We start from the raw sequence: 20,055 nt of genomic DNA on the forward strand, positions 1-20,055 counted from the left end.
GGTGGTACGTGCCTGTACTCCCAGCTACTCGGGAGGCTGAGGTACAAGAATCACTTGAACCTGGGAGGCGGAGGATGCAGTGAGCCAAGATCATGCCACTGCACTCCAGCCTGGATGACAGAGCAAGACTCCGTCTCAAAAAAAAAAAAAAAAAAAAAAAGAAAAAGAAATGTACAATTATTACACTTATAACAAAGTAATAACTCCAGGAAAAAAAAAACATAAAAATTGGTATCATATTACATCAGCAGAGTCTGTTTAATATCTTTAATAATTATATCATTTCTAAAGCTTTCCAAAAAAGGGTATTACAGTTTTTTAACTTATTGGAAACATATCTTAAAAAAAAAAGTCAGCCTTAATACTGAAACTGTAATACAAATTTTAAATTATAGACACATACCATAAAACACAATGAAGAACATTTTATTTAAAGAAAAAGAGAATATTTCACTAAGCAATAAACCCAACATATTTCCTTTCTCTCCATATCTACATCCAATGGTGATATTTTATAGGCTAGTTTCTAAACAGATGCAAATTTTTACAAAGCGATGAAAGCCATATTTTGCTCAGGAATACTATGGTTCACATACCATATAGGTTGTTTTACAGCAGATACTAGTTTGCCAAGCTTCAGATGGCAAAACGCTAAGTTGTGAATTGAGTATTGTCCAGCTAGTTGTTTCTCCTTGCCCTAGAGACTCTGGCAGTATGACTGTTGAGAGACTGCCTTATTGCTGCCACTTCTCTTCTCATGGTTGAATCCATTATGGGAGAATATTCATGTCCTTAAGATGCAAGTCCGAGCAAAAAGCCTCCCACAAATCCACTGGATATCACAATGTTCTGCTTGATAAATTCTGTTGCCTGAAACAAAGTTTAAACAAAAATACTCTTAATTATGCTACAACAGGGATGAACCTTGAAAACATTATGCAAAGTGAAATAAGGTAGACAAAAAAGAACAAATATTACATGATTCTGCTCATATGAGTAGTCAGAAAGCAGAATACAGATCATTAAGAGCTGGGGAGAGAGGGAAACTGAAAATTAGTGTTTAATGGGCACAGAGTTTGGGATGATGAAAAAGTTCTGGAAATAGACAGTGGTAATGATTGCAGAAAAATGTGAATATGCTTAATGCCACTGAACTGTATGCTTAAAAATGGTTAAACTGGTAAAATTTTTGTATAACTATTTTACCACAATAAAAGGATGCACAAAAAAAAATTCTTACTGAATCCAGAGCCAAGTAGCAGTTTCAGCTATTTTCTTCAATTCAGTAAATATTCAGCAAAAATTCCTGTGCACGTACTACTGCAGGTATCCAATAGCATGCAAGATCCCAGAAATGTCCCTGACTAATTGAAGGAGCCTACAGAACACAGTCATGCCCAGTAAGCTCCTTGGCTATTGAGATAATAAGTATATGGGTAGCAATAATCTCACAAGTAGAAAGAAATCTACCTGTAAGGTAGAGATGAATGGCACATCATCAAGTTATTAACACAGATTATTTAATAAATTGTCACAGCAGGCACAATGGTATTTATTAATAGTCCATTTAGCCAACAGAAAAAAAATATACAGGATCAAAACCAAAACAAATTACTTTGGTAAAATGTTTAACCAGAATAAAATCATGAGGAAGCCATCAGACAAAGCCAGACTGTGGGATATTCTGCCTAGAGGCGTCAAAAATGTCAGTGCCATGAAAGATAGGGGAATAAAATTAACAGATGAAAGGACTGTTTAAGACTAAATGAGACTTCATAGACATGATAACCGAAAACAACATATAATTTTTTTTGGGGGGGGGGCGGGTGGGAACAGGGTCTCATTCTGTCAGCCAGGCTGGAGTGCAGTGGCACAATCATGTCTCGCAGCCTCAAGCAATCCTCCCACCTCGGCCTCCCAAGTAGCTGAGACTACGGATGCATGCCACCACGTTCTAATTTTTGTATTTTCTGTAGAGACAAGGTCTCTCTCTGTTACCCAGGCTGATCTCAAACTCCTAGGCTCAAGAGATCCTCCTGCCTCAGCCTCCCAAAGTGCTGGGATAACAGGAGTGAACTACTGTACTTGGCATATAATTCTTAATTGGGAAAAAAAAAAGCCACAAAAGATATTTTATAGAAAAATATTAATATGAACTGTATATTAGAAAATACTGGCTGGGTGTGGTGGCTCACACCTGTAATGCCCAGCACATTGGGAGGCTGAGGCAGGCAGACTGCTTGAGCCCAGGAGTTTGAGACCAGCCTGGCAACATGGCAAAACCTCATCTCTACAGAAATATAAAAATTAGCTGGGCATGCACCTGTAGTCCCAGCTACTTGAGAGGCTGAGGTGGGAGGATCACTTGAGCCCAGGTGCTGGAGGCTGCAGTGAGCTGTGATCACACCATTGCACTCCAGCCTGGGTGACAGAGCAAGACCCTGTCTCAAAAAAACAAACAAAGAAAGGAAATACTATTATCTTATGTTACTTTTTTTTTTTTTTTTATTAATAATGGCATTTGGCCAGGCACAGTGGCTCAGGCCCCTAATCCCAGCACTTCGGGAGACTGAGGCGGGTGGATCACGAGGTCAGGAGTTCGAGACCAGCCTGGCCAACATGGTGAAACCCTGTCTCTACTAAAGATACAAAAAATTAGCTGGGTGTGGTGGCGCGTGCCTGTAATTCCAGCTACTCGGGAAGCTGAGGCAGGAGAATCGCTTGAGCCCGAGAGGTGGAGGTTGCAGTGAGCCATGATTGCGCCACTGCACTCCAGCCTGGGCTACAGGGCGAGAACCCGTCTCAAAAAAGAAAAAAAAAAAAAAAAGTTTCTGAAGTGGCAGGTCCCACATAGTAAAAAAATAAAAAAGGGGGGGCGTATTCATAGTTGTATAAGAGAATATCTGTACTCTTAGAAGATACATACTGAAGTATTTAGGGATGAAAAGTTATGACATCTTAAATAGTTTGGAAGAAAAATTATCTGTGTGTGTCACTCACACCAGATAAAGTAAACACGGCAAATCATGAACAATTTGGTGAATAGATGAAGGGTATTGAGATATTCACTATATTTGTCTTTCAACTTTTTAACTGGTTTGAATTTTTCCAAACTAAAAAGTTGAGGGAGGTAAAAGGATAAAACAAAAACAAAGGCAAGGAAGTATTCAATTCCATTTTAAACAGAGTACAAAAGTAAAGGGTCAAATTACACCTGAAAACATTAATAAAATATATTAATCATATTAATAAAACATATATTTTCAAACTATCCTCAAGAAAAAAAATGTGTACTTTTAAGTTTTACTACGCCTGTACATGCTCATTTATAAAGGCAGAGGAAATATGTTGAAAAGAATGTTCTTAGTTTTTACAACAAGATCAAAGCGAGCTAGAGATAGGCAGGGGAATCTATGTTAACCACCAAAAAAAAAAAAAAAATGACTGATTTAAGCAGTGGTGTGATCTCAAATTTTACTTAACACTCTAGATATATAACCAAAAACACCATTTTTAAAAAAGACAGTAATCCCCCCGGTCACATTTTCTCCCATTAACCAAAAAAAGGAAAAAAAAAAAGTCAAAATTATATATCATCTTACTTCTTCAATTAAATTGTTGATTTCAGGTGCTGCGTTGTTCGCTCGTTTCTTAATCTGTCTTTTTGCTTTATTTACATCTTTTTCAACTCTCTTCCAGTCAATCTGCACATAGCCACTATGACTAGCAATCTGCAAAAAAAATAATAAAAATTATCAATACTAAACCAACTAGGTTGCTGACTATAATAGCCAAGAATACATAAACACTTAAGAGTTCTAGTAACCTATAAAACTTTTTTTTTTTTTTTTTTTTTTTTTTGAGACAGAGTCTCACTCTTTCACCCAGGCTGGAGTGCAGTGGCGTGATCTCGGCTCACTGCCGGCTCCGCCCCCTGGGGTTCACGCTATTCTCCTGCCTCAGCCTCCCGCGTAGCTGGGACTACAGGCGCCTGCCACCTCGCCCGGCTAATTTTTTGTATTTTTAGTAGAGATGGGGTTTCACCGTGTTAGCCAGGATGGTCTTGATCTCCTGACCTTATGATCCGCCCACCTCGGCCTCCCAAAGTGCTGGGATTACAGGCGTGAGCCACCGCGCCCAGCTAACCTATAAAACTTATAGCTAAGAAATTGCTTTTTCTCCACTAGTTCATTCATTTAACAGACAGTAGTGCCTACCCTGTGCTAAGTACTGAATAAGGGAGACATAAGCCCCTATCCTCAGAGAGCTTCAGGTCTGTTAGTGAAAACAGACATTAAGCATAAGTAACTAACTAATTATTTAGATGTAATGAACAGTGTTTAGTACATGATGGGAAAATGATTCCAAAAACTGTCTTTTAACTATACTATCATTCTGTCACACCTTTTGGAATAAGGAATTAGTTAAAAAGATACAGAGATTATCTAGATTATATAGCTAATTTAAAAATACCTTTTAATTAAATAGATCTTTAATTATAAGGGATCATAAGCCAATCAGTTATTAGATCACTAAAGAAATTTAAGTAGCCTGGTAAGTATTTTAAATAGCTCTCTCTACTTAAGAATACTTTCTGGTAATTGCTTTTGAAAGTAGAATATAAAACAAACTGCACTCTACACAAGTTTCATGCCATAAATCCTTTTAATAAAACTATAGCTAAATGCCTATCATAAGAAAAATTATCATATGGTACTACTGAGAGACTGCAATATCTGAACAGGAACAACAGTGTGTTTGCAAGCCAGTCCAGTAACTCAGTGCCTCTAAATAATAAAATAGCCATATATACCATTATAAATCACTTCTGTCAAGCTTATGCTTTGTAATTTTTTAGTGCATCACTTTTTTTTTTGCCATTTGCACCCTGAATGAACACACTGACTTTTAGCCACACAGAAAATACTTTAAATAATAAAAATATCTGATTTTGCATAAACAGGCTGACTAGAAATCTTAGGTTCTATTTTGTCTGTGAATGACTCCATAGAAGAATTTGTTTATCTGCATTTCTTCTTGTATTTATTCATCCACTATCACTTCAAACTCCAGCCTCAGCAAAACAGTGGTGATCAAATCAAATGGCAAGTGAAGGCTTTTTCTGGTAGTATCTGATACAGCAATTTGAGTCACAGGCATGGAGGTAATGATGAACCTTAGGAAAGGAGCCTTTTCTACATATAAATTGAAAAGACTTCTTACTGGCTTGCACTAAGTAATCAAAATAGTTGATTACTTGGAAGCTTTTGCAGAATTTTACTTTTTGCTGAATCTTAACATTTCTTCTTAATCCAAAGCTTGTGAGAAGTACAAAGATTTTATGTATGTATATGGCTTTATTTTTTGGTTAGAACAAAATTTTTTTGTTTGTTTTTTGAGACGGAGTCTCGCTCTGTCGCCCAGGCTGGAGTGCAGTGGTGCAATCTCCGCTCACCGCAAGCTCCGCCTCCCAGGTTTATGCCATTCTCCTGTCTCAGCCTCCCAAGTAGCTGGGACTACAGGCACCCGCCACCACGCCCGGCTGATTTTTTGTTTTTTAGTAGAGAAGGGGTTTCACCGTGTTAGCCAGGATGGTCTCGATCTCCCGACCTCGTGATCCACCCGCCTCAGCCTCCCAAAGTGCTGGGATTACAGGCGTGAGCCACCACGCCCAGCATAACAAAAATATTATCTATGCCACCACTCATCAGCAACTCCCAATTCAACTGTCATTTTCAAGATTAACATTTTAAGTTACAAAGTTTTTTTTTAAAAAGCTAATCTTCATGCCATGAGTTAAATTGGTAGTGAAATTGAAAAAAAAAAAAAAAAAAAAAAACAAACCTTAACTATATTCCCTGGGTGAGACCCCTTATCCACCCCCCAATCCCCAGCAAATGAATAAAGGAAACCATTTTAATGAGACAGATTAAACAAATTCTCACAAACAGCATTCTATACACAAAATATTTTTACATAGCTATTTGTCACTGATAATTGGTAAACCCAGTGTTATCTGAGATAAAGATTTTGTATAGTTTAAAGAATCCTCTACGTTTTGGGGGAAAATGTCAAACAGTTGCAAGGAAAATGAAAAACCTTGAGATGCTAAAGATACTAACGCCTCTTTGGAAGACTTCCCTAACACCTCCAAGCAGACAGAGCATCTTCCCTCTGCTCTCTCAGCACTAAACACACCCTTCTAGCTCAGCACTGACCATATGGGCTGTGAATCTCTACATCCCTAGAGTCCCAACTAATGCCAGATGAGTGAGACATGGTAAATAAATGATAACAAAGACAATGAATAAAGACTAAATCTCAAAAGCTGTATTAACCAACCTGGCTCAAATAATGACTCTCAGCAACAAAATGGATGGGCTAGATTATCCCAAAGGACCCAACCTACCATGTCTACTAACGAGTGAATGATCTTTGATGCTGGAGTGATCTACCATCACTGAACAAATTCCCTTGAGAATCTGTTCCCTTGCAAGGAAAATGAAAAACCTTGAGATGCTAAAGATATTAATGCCTTAAAAAAGACAGAGAGAGAGAGAGATGAAGTCTCACTATGTTGCCCAGGCTGGTCTTGGACTCTTGGCCTCAAGCCATCCTCCTGCCTTGGTCTCCCAAAGTGCTGCGATTACAGTGAGCCACAGCACCCAGCTGAAAAGTACACTTCTGATCAAACCGAAGAATACCAGTCTAAACTGAGCACCCTGCTCCAGTACAGAGATGACCAAGGATAAGCAATCTGACCCAAGTGGGGTTCAGGTACAACCAACTTAACCAACCAGTACATGCAGGACCCAATTCAGTCTTGTCCACACAAAATTCATCTGCAACTACAAGGAAATGCAAGCCAACAGACTGGGGAGGGAATGGGGCAGTGATGACTGCTTTTTGAACATCTGACTTCCTATAACACTAAAATATTTAACGGGATTACGTAAAGTACTTTCATTAGGATAAAAGCTTCCAAGTTAAAAAAAATAATAATAAAATAAAATAATTTCAGGCCGGGCTCTGTGGCTCACACCTGTAATGTTAGCACTTTGGGAGGCAGAGGCAGGCGGATTACCTAATGCCAGGAGTTCAAGACCAGCCTGGACAACATGGTGAAACCCCATCTCTACTAAAAATACAAAAATTAGCCGGGTGTGGTGGCACACGCCTGTAATCCCAGCTACTTGGAAGGCTGAGGCAAAAGAATCACTGGAACCCAGGAGGCAGAGACTGCAGTGAGCCAGTATCACACCACTGCACTCCAGCCTGGGCGACACAGTGAGACTCTGTCTCAAAACAATAATAATAATGACAGAGGGGCTAGGCATGGTGGCTCACCCCTGTACTCCCAGCACTTTGGGAGGCCAAGGTGGGCAGATCACTTGAGGCCAGGAGTTCGAGATCAGCCGTGCCAACATGGTGAAACTATGTCAGTGAAACTAAAAACACAAAAAACTAGCTGGGTGTGGTGGCTCACACCTGTAATCACAGCTACTCAGGAGGCTGAGTTACAAGAATCAGGAGGCGGTTCTTGAACCAAGGAGGCGGAGGCTGCAGTGAGCTGAGATCCCGCCACTGCATTCCAGCCTGGGTGACAGAGGGAGATTGTCTCAAAAATAAATAAATAAATAATAATGCCAGAGGCCAGGCTCGGTTGCTCACGCCTATAATCCCAACACTTTGGGAGGGTGAAGCAGGCAGACTGCTTGAGCCCAGGAGTTTGAGACCAGCCTGGGCTGTATGGCAAAATTCTGTCTCTACAAAAAATACAAAAATTAGCCAGACATGGTGGCATGCACCTGTAGTCCCAGCTACTTGAGAGGCTGAAGTGGGAGGATCACTTGAGCCTCAGGAGTTCAAGGCTGCAGACCCATGGTCACGCCACTGCACTCCAGCCTGGGCCAGAGAGTGAGACTGTTTCCAGAAAACACACACACACACACACACACACACACACACACACACACACACACACACCAGGCTTTCAGATAAAGATTCATGTCGGCTAGAAAGCTCTGAACAGGTAGATGGGGCTTTTTGCTTGTGAACTTCACCATATGCTGATCTAACTGGGCTGTTTCACTGCGGGAAATTCTGCCCACCCCCAACTCCTTATCTTTAGATCATTTTTCTTGGACTGGTCAGATTTCCCAGAGAATGGAAAGCCCCATCCACACGTCCATATTGTTTAGAGCTTTCCATCAACTTTTAGTGCTCAATTCTTAAATATGAGCAGACAACCAAGGATCATCAGACATGGAGGAAGGCCTTTAACTGGTAAACTAGAAACCAAAATAAACAAGCAGGAAAAAGGTGGGGGAGGGGAAACAAAACACCTTAGACAAACAGGGACTTGGTAGGAAGAAGCTTAAAACACATACACACACACACACAAGCTTGATCATTTATGTCCTCAGAGAGATTAAAAAAGATAATGCACAACTGAAAGAGCTCTTAATGGCCAAAGCTGGTAAAATTTGAGCAATAAAAGAGCATTAGATTATAAAACAAAGTATAAAATAAATATCCATGAGTCCATATTGATATAAATAAATGACTGAATAAATAAAAGAAGAGACAAACCTTCCAATAGACTATTTCTAAATAATTTATGTAGCTACTCTGCCTTCAGAAAGGTGGAGCATAATTACACTCCTGAAATGTGGGCTATAAACAGTGACTCCCTTCCAAAGAGTACAGTATGAGGCTGGGCACGGTGGCTCATGCCTGTAATCCCAGCACTTCGGGAGGCTGAGGAAGGCGGATCACTTGAGGCCAAGAGTTCAAGACCAGCCTGGCCAACATGGTGAAACCCCATCTCTACGGAAAATACAAAAATTAGCCAGACAGTGGTGTGTGCCTGTAATTGCAGCTACTCGGGAGGCTAAGGCACGAGAATCACTTGAACCTGGGAGACTGAGGCTGCCGTAAGCCAAGATCATGCCACTTGCACTCCAGCCTGGGCAACAGAGTGAAACTCTGTCTCAGTAAAAAAAAGAAAAAGAAACCCCAAGAGTACAGTATGAAAAGGGGGGAAAGTTGGCGGATCCTCTCATATGGGGATAGTGGGAATACTTTCTGGAAGGCTACTTGACAATCAAGAGGCTTAAACATATGTGTGTGTGTGTGTGTGTGTGTGTATGTGTATTTTTGAGACAGAGTTTCACTTTTGTCACCCAGGCTGGCGTGCAATGGCGTGATCTTGGCTCACTGCAACCTCTGCCTCCCAGGTTCAAATGATGCTCCTGCCTCGGCCTCCCAAGTAGCTGGGATTACAGGCATGCACCACCACGCCCGGCTAATTTTGTACTTTTAGTAGAGATGGGGTTTCACCTTGTTGGCCAGGCTTGTCTCGAACTCCTGACCTCAGGTGATCTGCCCGCCTCTGCCTCCCAAAGTGCTGGGATTACAGGCATGAGCCACCACGCCTGGCCTAAATATGTATATTTTTGCTTTGTCTTAGACAAGTGTGCAAAGATGTATATAAATGGCTAGTCACTGCAGAGTTGTTTGTAAAGCTGAAAAAATAAACTGCTAGATGAACATTCTGTGTAGATGCTAAGAATTGCTTGTAGGACAGACTATTTGGATCAACACTCTGAACCTGCAGTCTATTAAGGCAGTCACTTTCAACTAGCATCTGGTGATTTAAGGAAAACTTTCAGTCTCTGCCACTTTCTAAGAACCTTCTATCTTCGAGTTAGAGAAGACATTCAACTATACCATCTCTCACAAACCTTCTGGGTCTATAGACACGCAATTAAAATGGTTTCCAAGAATGTTAGTGCTCCAGTAATATGATGTGTTTCTAAAAGTCTTATTGAAGGGACTGTCTTCTAACCATTGCATTGGTTGAAACAATGGGTTGGGGGAGGACAAGTCACACATAATAAATACATCCCACCAATCTCTTAAAAAAAAAAGTATCCAAGGCCGGGCGCGGTGGCTCACGCCTGCAATCCCAGCACTTTGGGAGGCCGAGGTGGGTGGATCACCTGAGGTCAGGAGATCAAGACCATCCTGGCTAACACGATGAAACCCCGTCTCTACTAAAAATACAAAAATTAGCCGGGCGTGGCAGCGGGCGCCTGTAGTCCCAGCTACTCGGGAGGCTGAGGCAGGAGAATGGCGTGAACCCGGGAGGCGGAGCTTGCAGTGAGCTGAGATCGGGCCACTGCACTCCAGCCTGAGTGACAGAGTGAGACTCCGTCTCAAAAAAAAAAAGTATCCAAGTATTAGCCATTAAAAAATTTAAAAAAAGATACTGCTCATTGCATCCATGAAGGAAAAGCAAGAAACAGAATGCTAAAGTTACATTAAAAGAACAACGGCCGGGCATGGTGGCTCACATCTGTAATCCCAGCACTTTGGGAGGCCGAGGTGGGTGGATCGCTTGAGCTCAGGAGTTCAAGACCAGCCTGGCAACATAGCAAAACTCCATCTCTACTAAAAATACAAAAAATTAGCCAGGCATGGTGGCGCATGCTGTAGTCCCAGCTACTTGGGAGGCTGGGGTGAAGAAATCACCTGAGCCCGGGAGGTCGAGGCTGCAGCAAGCCAAGATCGCACCACTGCACTCCAGCCCGGGCGAACAGAGTGAGACTCTGTCTCAAAAACAAAAACAAAAACAACAACAACAAAAAAGTTGTTGAAGTTGAAGAAATCTCCCAGAAAATAGACCAAAAAGATGGAAGTGGAAATTGAAAAGATTATTAGTGTTCTACCAAATCTAAGAATGAAAAAAAAAATTATTAGGCCAAGCAGACAGTGGCTCAAGCCTGTAATCCCAACATTTAGGGAGGCCAAGGCAGGAGGATTGCTTGAGACCAGCCTGGGCAACATAGCAAGACCTCATCTCTATTTAAAAAAAATTAAAAATAAGTCTAAAACTGTAAAATAAATAAAGAAAGAAAAATTAGACAACTGGTCTAGGAGATCCATATAACTGGAACTACAGAAAAAAAGATGGGAAAATTAATGAGCAGGATATCATTAACTAAATAAATATAAAGAAAATTTCCCCAAACTGAAAGGGCCCCTTGAGTTTCCAGCATAGTGGATGAAAATAGGCCCACAGTAAGGCACATCACTGGGAAAAATCAGAATACTGAGGACAAAAGAAAATCCTATAAGCATTTACTGAAAGGAAAAAAAAACCCCACACATGTAAACGTTCAGAAACTAGAATTACTTTAAACTTTTAACAGCAACACTGGAAGTCAGAAGACAATGGAGCAATATCTAAACCCAGCTATTAATAAATTATCAAACAAATGTGAGGATAAAATGAAGAAATTTTCAGACATGCAAAGTCTCAAAAACTATAGTTCCCATTCTCATTTTCTACGAAAGCCATTGGAGGATGCGTCCACCAAAACAAGAGAATACATCAAGACATAGGATAGGCCAGGTGCAGTGGCTCACGCCTGTAATCCCAACACTTTGGGAGGCCAAGGCGGGTGGAATGCTTGAGCCCAGGAGTTCGAGACCAGCCTGGGCAACATAGCAAGACCTCCCTATTATACAAAAACACAAAAATTAGCGGGCATGGTGGCACACGCCTGCTGTAGTCCCAGCTACTTGGGAGGCTGAGGCAGGAGGATCCCTTGAGCCCAGGGGGCAGAGTTTGTAGTGAGTGAGACTGCACCACTGCACTCTAGCCTGGGCAACAGAGCAAGACTGTCTCAAAAAACAAACAAACAAAAGACATAACATACAGGAAACAACCCAAAACAAAAAGGGAATATCCAGAAGGTATTGAAGAGAGATTCCAGGATGAGGGCTGTATACCAGGCCTAGAAAGCAAACAGGACAAATGACTCTGGGACCAAGTTTGCCCAGACGGTTAATCTGATGAACTATTTGATACATACGACAATGAAAGGTGATTTACACAACTAGTAGGTGTCTAAAGAAATAATCCTGGGCCAGATGCGGTGGCTCACACCTGTAAACCCAGCACTTTGGGAGGCTGAGGCGGGCAGACCACGAGGTCAGGAGATCGAGGCCATCCTGGCTAACACGGCAAAACCCTGTCTCTACCAAAAAAATACAAAAAAGTTAGCTGGGCGTGGTGGCGGGTGCCTGTTGTCCCAGCTACTTGGGAGGCTGAGGCAGGAGAGTGGTGTGAACCCAGGAGGCGGAGCTTGCAGTGAGCTGAGATCGCGCCACTGCACTCCAGCCTGGGTGACAGAGGAAGACTCCATCTCAAAAAAAAAAAAAAGAAAGAAAGAATCCTGGCCAGGCGCGGTGGCTCACGCCTGTAATCCCAGCACTTTGGGAGGCCAAGGCAGGTGGATTGCCTGAGGTCAGGAGTTCGAGACCAGCCTGGCCAACATGGTGAAACCCCATCTCTACTAAAAATACAAAAATTAGCCGGGCGTGGTGGCAGGTGCCTGTAATCCCAGGTACTTGGGAGGCTGTGGCAAGAGAATCGCTTGAACCCAGGAGGCAGAGGTTGCAGTGAGCCGAGATCGCGCCATTGCACTCCAGCCTGGGCAACAAGAGTGAAACTCTGTCTTTAAAAAAAAAAAAAAAAGAAAAAAAGAAATAATCCTGGCCGCGCACGGTGGCTCACGCCTGTAATCCCAGCATTTTGGGAGGCCGAGGCAGGTGGATCAATAGGTCAAGAGTTCTAGACCAGCCTGGCCAAGATGATGAAACCCCGTCTCTACTAAAAATACAAAAATTAGCCAGGTGCGGTGGCAGGCACCTGTAATCCCAGCTACTTGGGAGGCTGAGGCAGGAAAATCACTTGAACCCGGGAGGCGGAGGTTGCAGTGAGCCAAGATTGCGCCACTGCACTCCAGCCTGGGCGACAGAGCAAGACTCTGTCTCAAAAAAAAAAAAAAATCCCAAACTCCCTAGTAGAAATAATGGCCAAAACCTTCCCAAACATGATTAAAGACATAAATTCACAGGTTCAAGAAGTTCAGTGAACTCCAAGTAATCAATCTCAGTGAACTCCATATAATGAATGATCTAACACAATTATGAAAAAAGGGAAGTAACTACACTCAGATGATTGAGGGAGAGGGAAGAAAGCATTCAGGTATGTGAGATTTGGGGGAGAAGTGTGGGGAAAACAAAACAGGTCAATAAATGACAGCTAAATTTTCCTATTCCATAATGGGAAGCCAATAGTTCACACCTAAAACTGAAAGATCAAGAAATGTCCAATTAACTTGTTTAGGGAAAAAGAGATAACTACCTTAAGAATCAGTTAAGAGTTCAAACTGGATGTCTCAAGGGATGGAAAAATGGGGGTAGTGAGAGAGGTGGAGGATTATTCTAATCTGTAACAAGCCTTGCACAAGCACTTGGCCCTTTGAATTATAAGCACGTATAACTGCAAAAAATTAAAACGAAGAGACTGTGTACTTTAAGATGGCAGTGTAATAAATATCTATTGGAAAACACTTAATATTGTTACTAGAAAAGCTTTAAGTTCTAAATAAACTAATATTTACCTTTAAATATAAGAAAGGTCACAAAAATATGAAAGTGGGCCTAATGAATATTAGGCAATTAGCCTAAAAGCCGTTTGTTACTTTATTTCCCTTTTCACTTTCCTTCTACTGAGTTTTCAAGGTTAGTCATATTTGTGGGAAAAACTGGTTTGATGCAGATAGGTCCTATGTTGTTCTGCCTTAAAAACTTCAAAGACTATGTGGACTAAATGCGGAAAAGTGGGAGGTGGCAATGACAAAATGTGGATTTGAATGGTGCATATTGAGTGAACTGAAATGGACTTTTGAAAAACTGACATGCAGAGTGGATTAAAATATACACTTCTCTCCATTCTGTGAACATTTTAGGAAATTCTGCTTCAGTCCAGTACCCTTTTACACTAACAGAAATGACAACTGAGTCTTCAAAATAGCTATGGAATAAAATATGCTCTTGATTCCATATAAAACCAAGTCAAAATCAGCTTAAGTAAAATTATCATCTGTACTAATGCTGGCATATTCATCCAAAGAACTAAATTTAGGTATTAATCATGTTTTTTTTTTTTTACCTCTTACCACAAGTAATAAGCAATTAATCCTAATAATGTCACCAAGAGAAAGAAAACATATATATTTTTAAAAGGCTGTTTAGTGAACAACTCAAAATCTGTGCTTCATACATACAAATACAGTCCCCTTGTACTACAACTACACTAGTTATTACATGATCGATGGCTTAGGTGCTGAATTCAGATTTCGGTGGCCACGAACATCAATCATTTTTAAAATCTAGTACAACTGACAGTTCTCTGTATCTTTAAAAGTGCTGCTCACATTCATTTGTAGAGATTTTCAATTTTTGGATTTACTATATTTTATCTTCAAGGAATGATATTTTTGAAAAAATATATGCCAAACAGACATGAATGCCAGATAATGCCCTGATAAACATCCTCTAATGGCAAAGCATTTTTAGATCTTATACATATAAGAATATGAACAAAACTAAAACTTCAAATCTGCCTCAGATATAAGATTATGGATTTTTGTTTTGTTTTGTTGTGTTTTGTTTTTTGGAGACAGAGTTTCGCTCTTGTTGCCCAGGCGGGAGTGCAATGGCATGATCTCGGCTCACTGCAACCTCCGCTTCCTGGGTTCAAGCGATTCTCCTGCCTCAGCCTCCCAAGTAGCTGGGACTACAGGCGTGTACCACCATGCCAGCTAATTTTTGCATTTTCAGTAGAGATGAGATTTCACCATGTTGGCCAGGCTGGTCTTGAACATCTGACCTCAAGGGATTTGCCTGCCTCTGCCTCCCAAAGTGCTGGGATTACAGGCGTAAGCCAACGCGCCCGGCAATGGCTGTCTTTTTAATAGCTGGGATCAATCTATGCTTAATAACTCAGAAGTATTTAAATTGTTATCTTTCAAGACAAAAGTCAGCTTCCAAAACTCATTGTAGCTCTTCCACAAACTGATGCCTAAAAGAAAAATTCCACCTTCTATGAAAGCAAAGGCAAGTGCTTAAAGCTCTGACATACCTGAAGAAGAAGAAAGCCACCACCTACTGCAGTTGCTGCAAGTTTTCCAACTTTCTGGAACAGAAATCCTGCACACCTTTAATCAAAGAAATAACAAAAGATGAAAACAATCAATTATGTACTAAACCCTCTCCCTCTTCTACTTTTCATTGCTTTCCTAATAAAATCTTATGTCTTTGCATTTCTTTTGATCACATCCCTTACCTGCTCAGAAACCCCTTAGTTATACAGGCTAGTCAAAAATGCACAATCTATAATGTCTGAAATTTGCTTCAAAATAAGGGACGGAGAGAAGAGGAGCGGAATTTATAGAAAAAAAAAGAGCAGCTACTAAAATAACGACAAGTACTCGGGTTCATTATACTCCTCCTACATTTGTATAAGCTGAAACCTCCCATAATAAAAGTGATGTTTTGCTTAATACAGTCAAGATGGTCCATACACCTGGTTGACCCCCACCTTCGGCTCCAACCCCATTAACCTCCAAATAGGTCATCACCTTTGCTCAAGCTATTAATCTCCCTGCTTCTAGGGGTTTCTGCCTAGCTCTACCTATCTAAAGCGTTCTTACCCTTTCAGGTCCAGCTGTTGTTCCACTCAATGACTATACTTCAGCCCACATTTCTAAAGGCCTCTTTATCTGTATCTACCTATTTTTATATTAAACGTTTTTGTGTCTCATCTACCCTGTGTGTCAGCTCATACTTCTTTTGTGATTAATTCGCTCCTTCAGTGAGCTCACATTCCCTTCAGCATTCCAGATCCACACTGTGCAAATGAATCCTATATTTCTAACTCTAGCCTTCTGCACTGGGTTGAATGGTGTCCCCCCAAAATTCACATCTTTCCCAAAACCCCTAAATGTGACCTTATTTGAAAACAGAGCCACTGCAGATGTAATGAATTCAGATGAGATCATACTGGACAGGGTGGGCCTTTAATCCGATAAGGATGCACACAGAGGGAAGACGACATGTGAGGACAACAGAGGCAGAGATTAGAGTAATACGTCTACAAGCCAAGGAATGACAAGGATTGCTTGAGGCCGGGAGTGGTGGCTCACGCCTGTAATCCCAGCACTTTGGGAGGCCGAGGCGGGCGGATCACGAGGTCAGGAGTTCAAGACCAGCCTGGCCAACATGGTGAAACGCCGTCTCTACTAAAAATACAAAAATTAGCCAGGCGTGGTGGCACGTGCCTGTAATCCCAGGTACTCGGGAGGCTGGGGCAGAAGAATCGCTTGAATCCAGGAGGCGGAGGTTGCAGTGAGCCGAGATTGTGCCACTGCACTCCAGCCTGAGCAACAGGGCAAGACTCCATTTCAAAAAAAAAAAAAAAAAAAATTTGTCATGATCAAAAGCCTACAGCTACTTACAGCTAAATAAAATCTCGTCAGCCTCCTATTCATGTCTTGAATTGGTCTAAATTGCTAACTTGTTAGGTTAGTGCCTATTAACTGTTCCTCCTTAATATACACCATAATATCACATCAGTTTTACATCCTAAGAAAATTGCAAAAATTTACTACACTGAATATAGTCATTGCAACAAATCGCCTGTATAATTATTAGTTCTATTATACAGCTCCTGGACCAACACCTGGCTATAATCCAAATGTGTGTGTGTGTATGTATATATACATATGTGTGTATATATGTATATATACATATACATATGTATATATACATATATATGTCAGCAACAAAGGCTCAGAAAAGGGAACAGAAAAGGCAGGCAGCAGCCACAGTGTCCCTTGGACTGTGCTCCACAAGCATGTGTATCCATTGCTTGATGGCATCAGTCACTAAAATGAACCTATCTCCTGCTGCTCTGTCTCTAGGCTTTCCGAGCAACTTCTGCCAATGATGGGGCTTCATCTACAAGGAGTCTGGTCTCCAAGGAGAAACAATGAAATGACTTGATAATTCTATTCTCAATTATTTTTGAGTCTGTTTTAAGACTGGGCTTTAGGCCCTGACTGACATTAACCAATCACCCATGGCACCAAATTGTGAGCTTATTTAAGCAGAGAGCCATACCCTGAATTACAGGGCTAGAGAAACTATCAGCCTGTGGAGAACCATCTGAATGACCAGGCCCTGACAGGCATCTCTCTTCTAATTGCAGGCTTTTTTCCTGCAGCAGCATTAGTAAGTACATATCACGAATAAATGCCGCACCTCTGCACCACAGAATCTTCACAATGAGTATTTCTATCATAAAATGCCATTTGCAAAAAGGCATAGAGGAGTGTGTCATTATTCCAAGGTGCATATAAAACACAAATAAAAAACTCATCGTTATACTTATCAAGTGGAAACATGTAAATATTTCAATTAAATCTATGTAAGATGAATTTAAATAAGAATCTAAGAAAAAATGCTTATGCACAAGTTAAGTACCCTCACTAACTCCAAAATTTCTCTACAGTCACGACCATTTTCAAAACAGTCAAATTTGTTTCTGCTTCTTGTTATCTGGCTAGTCTTTTTATTATAAGAACAGAATTAGATCCACAGTAGCCATTGTGTTATCACGTGGTCTGAAATGTTAACTGGTCAGGTTGATGGTTATTAACTACTTCTTAATGGACTCCACAATATTACCAAGTAAGCAATCAGACCTTTAAACACAGAACTAACGTTCTACAGCTCTTTTTCAAAGAGTTATCATAATTTGAATGAGCCCACAAAAAACAGAATCATCTGTATCATCACCAATAATTCATACTGAGCATTTTACACTGCTCTGTACAGGGCTGACAATACTAGAGGCCAGTTCTACCGTGGGAGTTTCTTAGGTTTTTTCAGTAGTTAGCACTGAATGAAATGTAAAAATTTACATGTAATTAACTCATATATTTCTTCCTATCTACTATCACTGAATCAGATCCACGACATTTACTGAACATGAGAATGGAGAAATTATATAAAGAATCAAAAGAAGGATGAGGAGGGAGGAGAGGAACAGTGGTGGGCATGGGGGAGGGGATCGCCAAAACCCAACAGGGAGCCTGGGAATGTAGATTACATCAATTTTAACTCAGAGAAAAGCCTCTTCTGGAATTAACAGTGTAGACCCACTGCATGTGCACGGTGATTCTTGCCCATGTATGAAAGGACAGCAGTGTCAGGCCCCCAAATTAAATTTAATGAAAAAGACGTTGTTCTCACCAGCCAGTAACGCCACCCATTAGAATCTGGGTAGCTACTGAGTATTTTTCTACCATAGGTCCCGAACTGTGGCCAAACACTCGATTCCACCACTGGTGTCTTCTTGCATACTCAGTTAAATCCAACACTTCATAAAAGTCGTCATCACTTTCATATTCTTCAAAATAGCAAAATGCAAAAAATAAATGTAGAGTCAATCAAAAGTCAGAAATGTCCTATACATCTTTTTAAAAATCTGTTACAACTCATTACTTCTGGCCTACAGCTAAAAAGGCCCACATAGAAACTACTGACTTTATTTAACTCAATTCTTGAGACCAGGGCCTCAAGAGTAAAGGACCCTGCAACAATGACCCCCATCTGCTTTCCCAAAGGCCCAGGGACCAGCCTGGGGTCACGAAGCCAGGGCCAACTCAGAATGACACAGTAGTGAGGGGTCACCCCCACCTCCAAACCTTAGTAGGGTCAAGGTCAGAGCAGGGTCCATTTTGATCAGTGGGAGGAATGGGGGTGGGGAGGGGTCCTCCTGAGAGAACTAGTCTGGAGCCCAGCGAAATCACTTCAGTCTAGACGTTTAAAAAAAGAAAATAATACGGCCGCGCGCGGTGGCTCACGCTTGTAATCCCAGCACTTTGGGAGGCCGAGGCGGGCGGATCACGAGGTCAGGAGATCGAGACCACGGTGAAACCCTGTCTCTACTAAAAATACAAAAAATTAGCTGGGCGTGGTGGCGGGCGCCTGTAGTCCCAGCTACTCGGAGAGGCTGAGGCAGGAGAATGGCGTGAACCCGCGAAGCGGAGTTTGCAGTGAGCCAAGATTGCGCCACTGCACTCCAGCCTGGGCGACAGAGCGAGACTCCGTCTCAAAAAAAAAAAAAAAAGAAAATAATAATACATTGGAAGATGGAGATGAAGGGCCGGAGGTGAAGGTAAGGCAGGAGGCAGGGGGTGGGGGTGGCTGTGCTGGGGGTGGGGGTGGCTCTCCGCTTGAGTTCCGCAGAGAGGGGAGGAAAAAGTCTAGCTCGGAGGGGGTGCTCGAAGGGGCTGCCTTAAAAAAAAAAAATAGAGCTTGAAGAATCCTAGGGCAGGGGAAGGAAGAGGTGCCATAGGAGCAAGGTCGAGAGCTGTGAGCCGCGTCCCAGATACCACTTCAGGCCCTGGCCGCTCACCTTGGGGAGGGGGATTCCGGGTCGCCATGATACCGCCAGCGGCCAATTCTGGAGTGGTCCCCACCCGCCCTCCTCTCCCTGGTACTTAAAGGGCCGCTCTAGGCCAGGATGGAAGTCTATGGTCTCTTTTTTCCTCCTCCTCCTACTCCAGGCGCGTAGTCCTGTCTCCGCCCCCTTCTCTCAGCGCAGGACCTTCTGCCTTCTGCGCAGGCGCGAAACTCCGGAATGTGGGGAGGGCCGGGCCGATCATAGCCCCGCGAGAGCGTAGGGGACTTGTAGTCCGCTGCCTTCCGCAACTAGGAAGGGGGAGGGACCGCCCCTCCTAGAATTTCCGTAACTTGAGTTTGATTATTTTGTTTTAAAAGAGCCTTAAAGACTGAAGGAATGGGATGAAGGGTGCCACATGGTGGTACAAAGGGAAAACCAGCTGGGTATTGACAAAGACTCTCTCCTTGACCAAACTTTAGTCAGGAGGCTCCTCTGAGCTGCTTTTGACTGGGTCTCCTCCTTGGGTCGTCTTTGACCTGCCTAGTCCATTTGTGGTAAGAATGCAGTTAAGTCAGTTTAGTAAGAACTCCCCCACCCTTAATATCGAATCACCCTCAATATCCGATCAAATTCCTCAACCCCACTCTTGATATCTGATCACTCTGCCACCAGCAAAAATCCTGTTAAATTGGCTTTAGCAAGAATACCCCTACCCTTCATGTCTA

General features: G+C 41.9%; 1 protein-coding gene across 1 annotated transcript; it reads right to left on the reverse strand.

Annotated features, from left to right (window-relative positions):
- Positions 1 to 410: 410 nt before the first annotated feature.
- On the reverse strand, positions 411 to 19,539 carry FUNDC1 (FUN14 domain containing 1). The gene is made up of 5 exons (XM_055267846.2): positions 19,343 to 19,539; positions 18,175 to 18,331; positions 15,002 to 15,077; positions 3,603 to 3,731; positions 411 to 870 (listed from the first exon to the last, which is right to left on the reverse strand). Exons 1-5 carry the CDS (start codon positions 19,368 to 19,370, stop codon positions 793 to 795), a joined length of 468 nt encoding a protein of 155 aa, XP_055123821.1. The 5' UTR covers positions 19,371 to 19,539; the 3' UTR covers positions 411 to 792.
- Between the last annotated feature and the right edge of the window lie 516 nt (positions 19,540 to 20,055).

The sequence above is a fragment of the Symphalangus syndactylus genome, chromosome X (genome assembly GCF_028878055.3).
Source record: "Symphalangus syndactylus isolate Jambi chromosome X, NHGRI_mSymSyn1-v2.1_pri, whole genome shotgun sequence".
NCBI classification, from domain to species: domain Eukaryota; kingdom Metazoa; phylum Chordata; class Mammalia; order Primates; family Hylobatidae; genus Symphalangus; species Symphalangus syndactylus.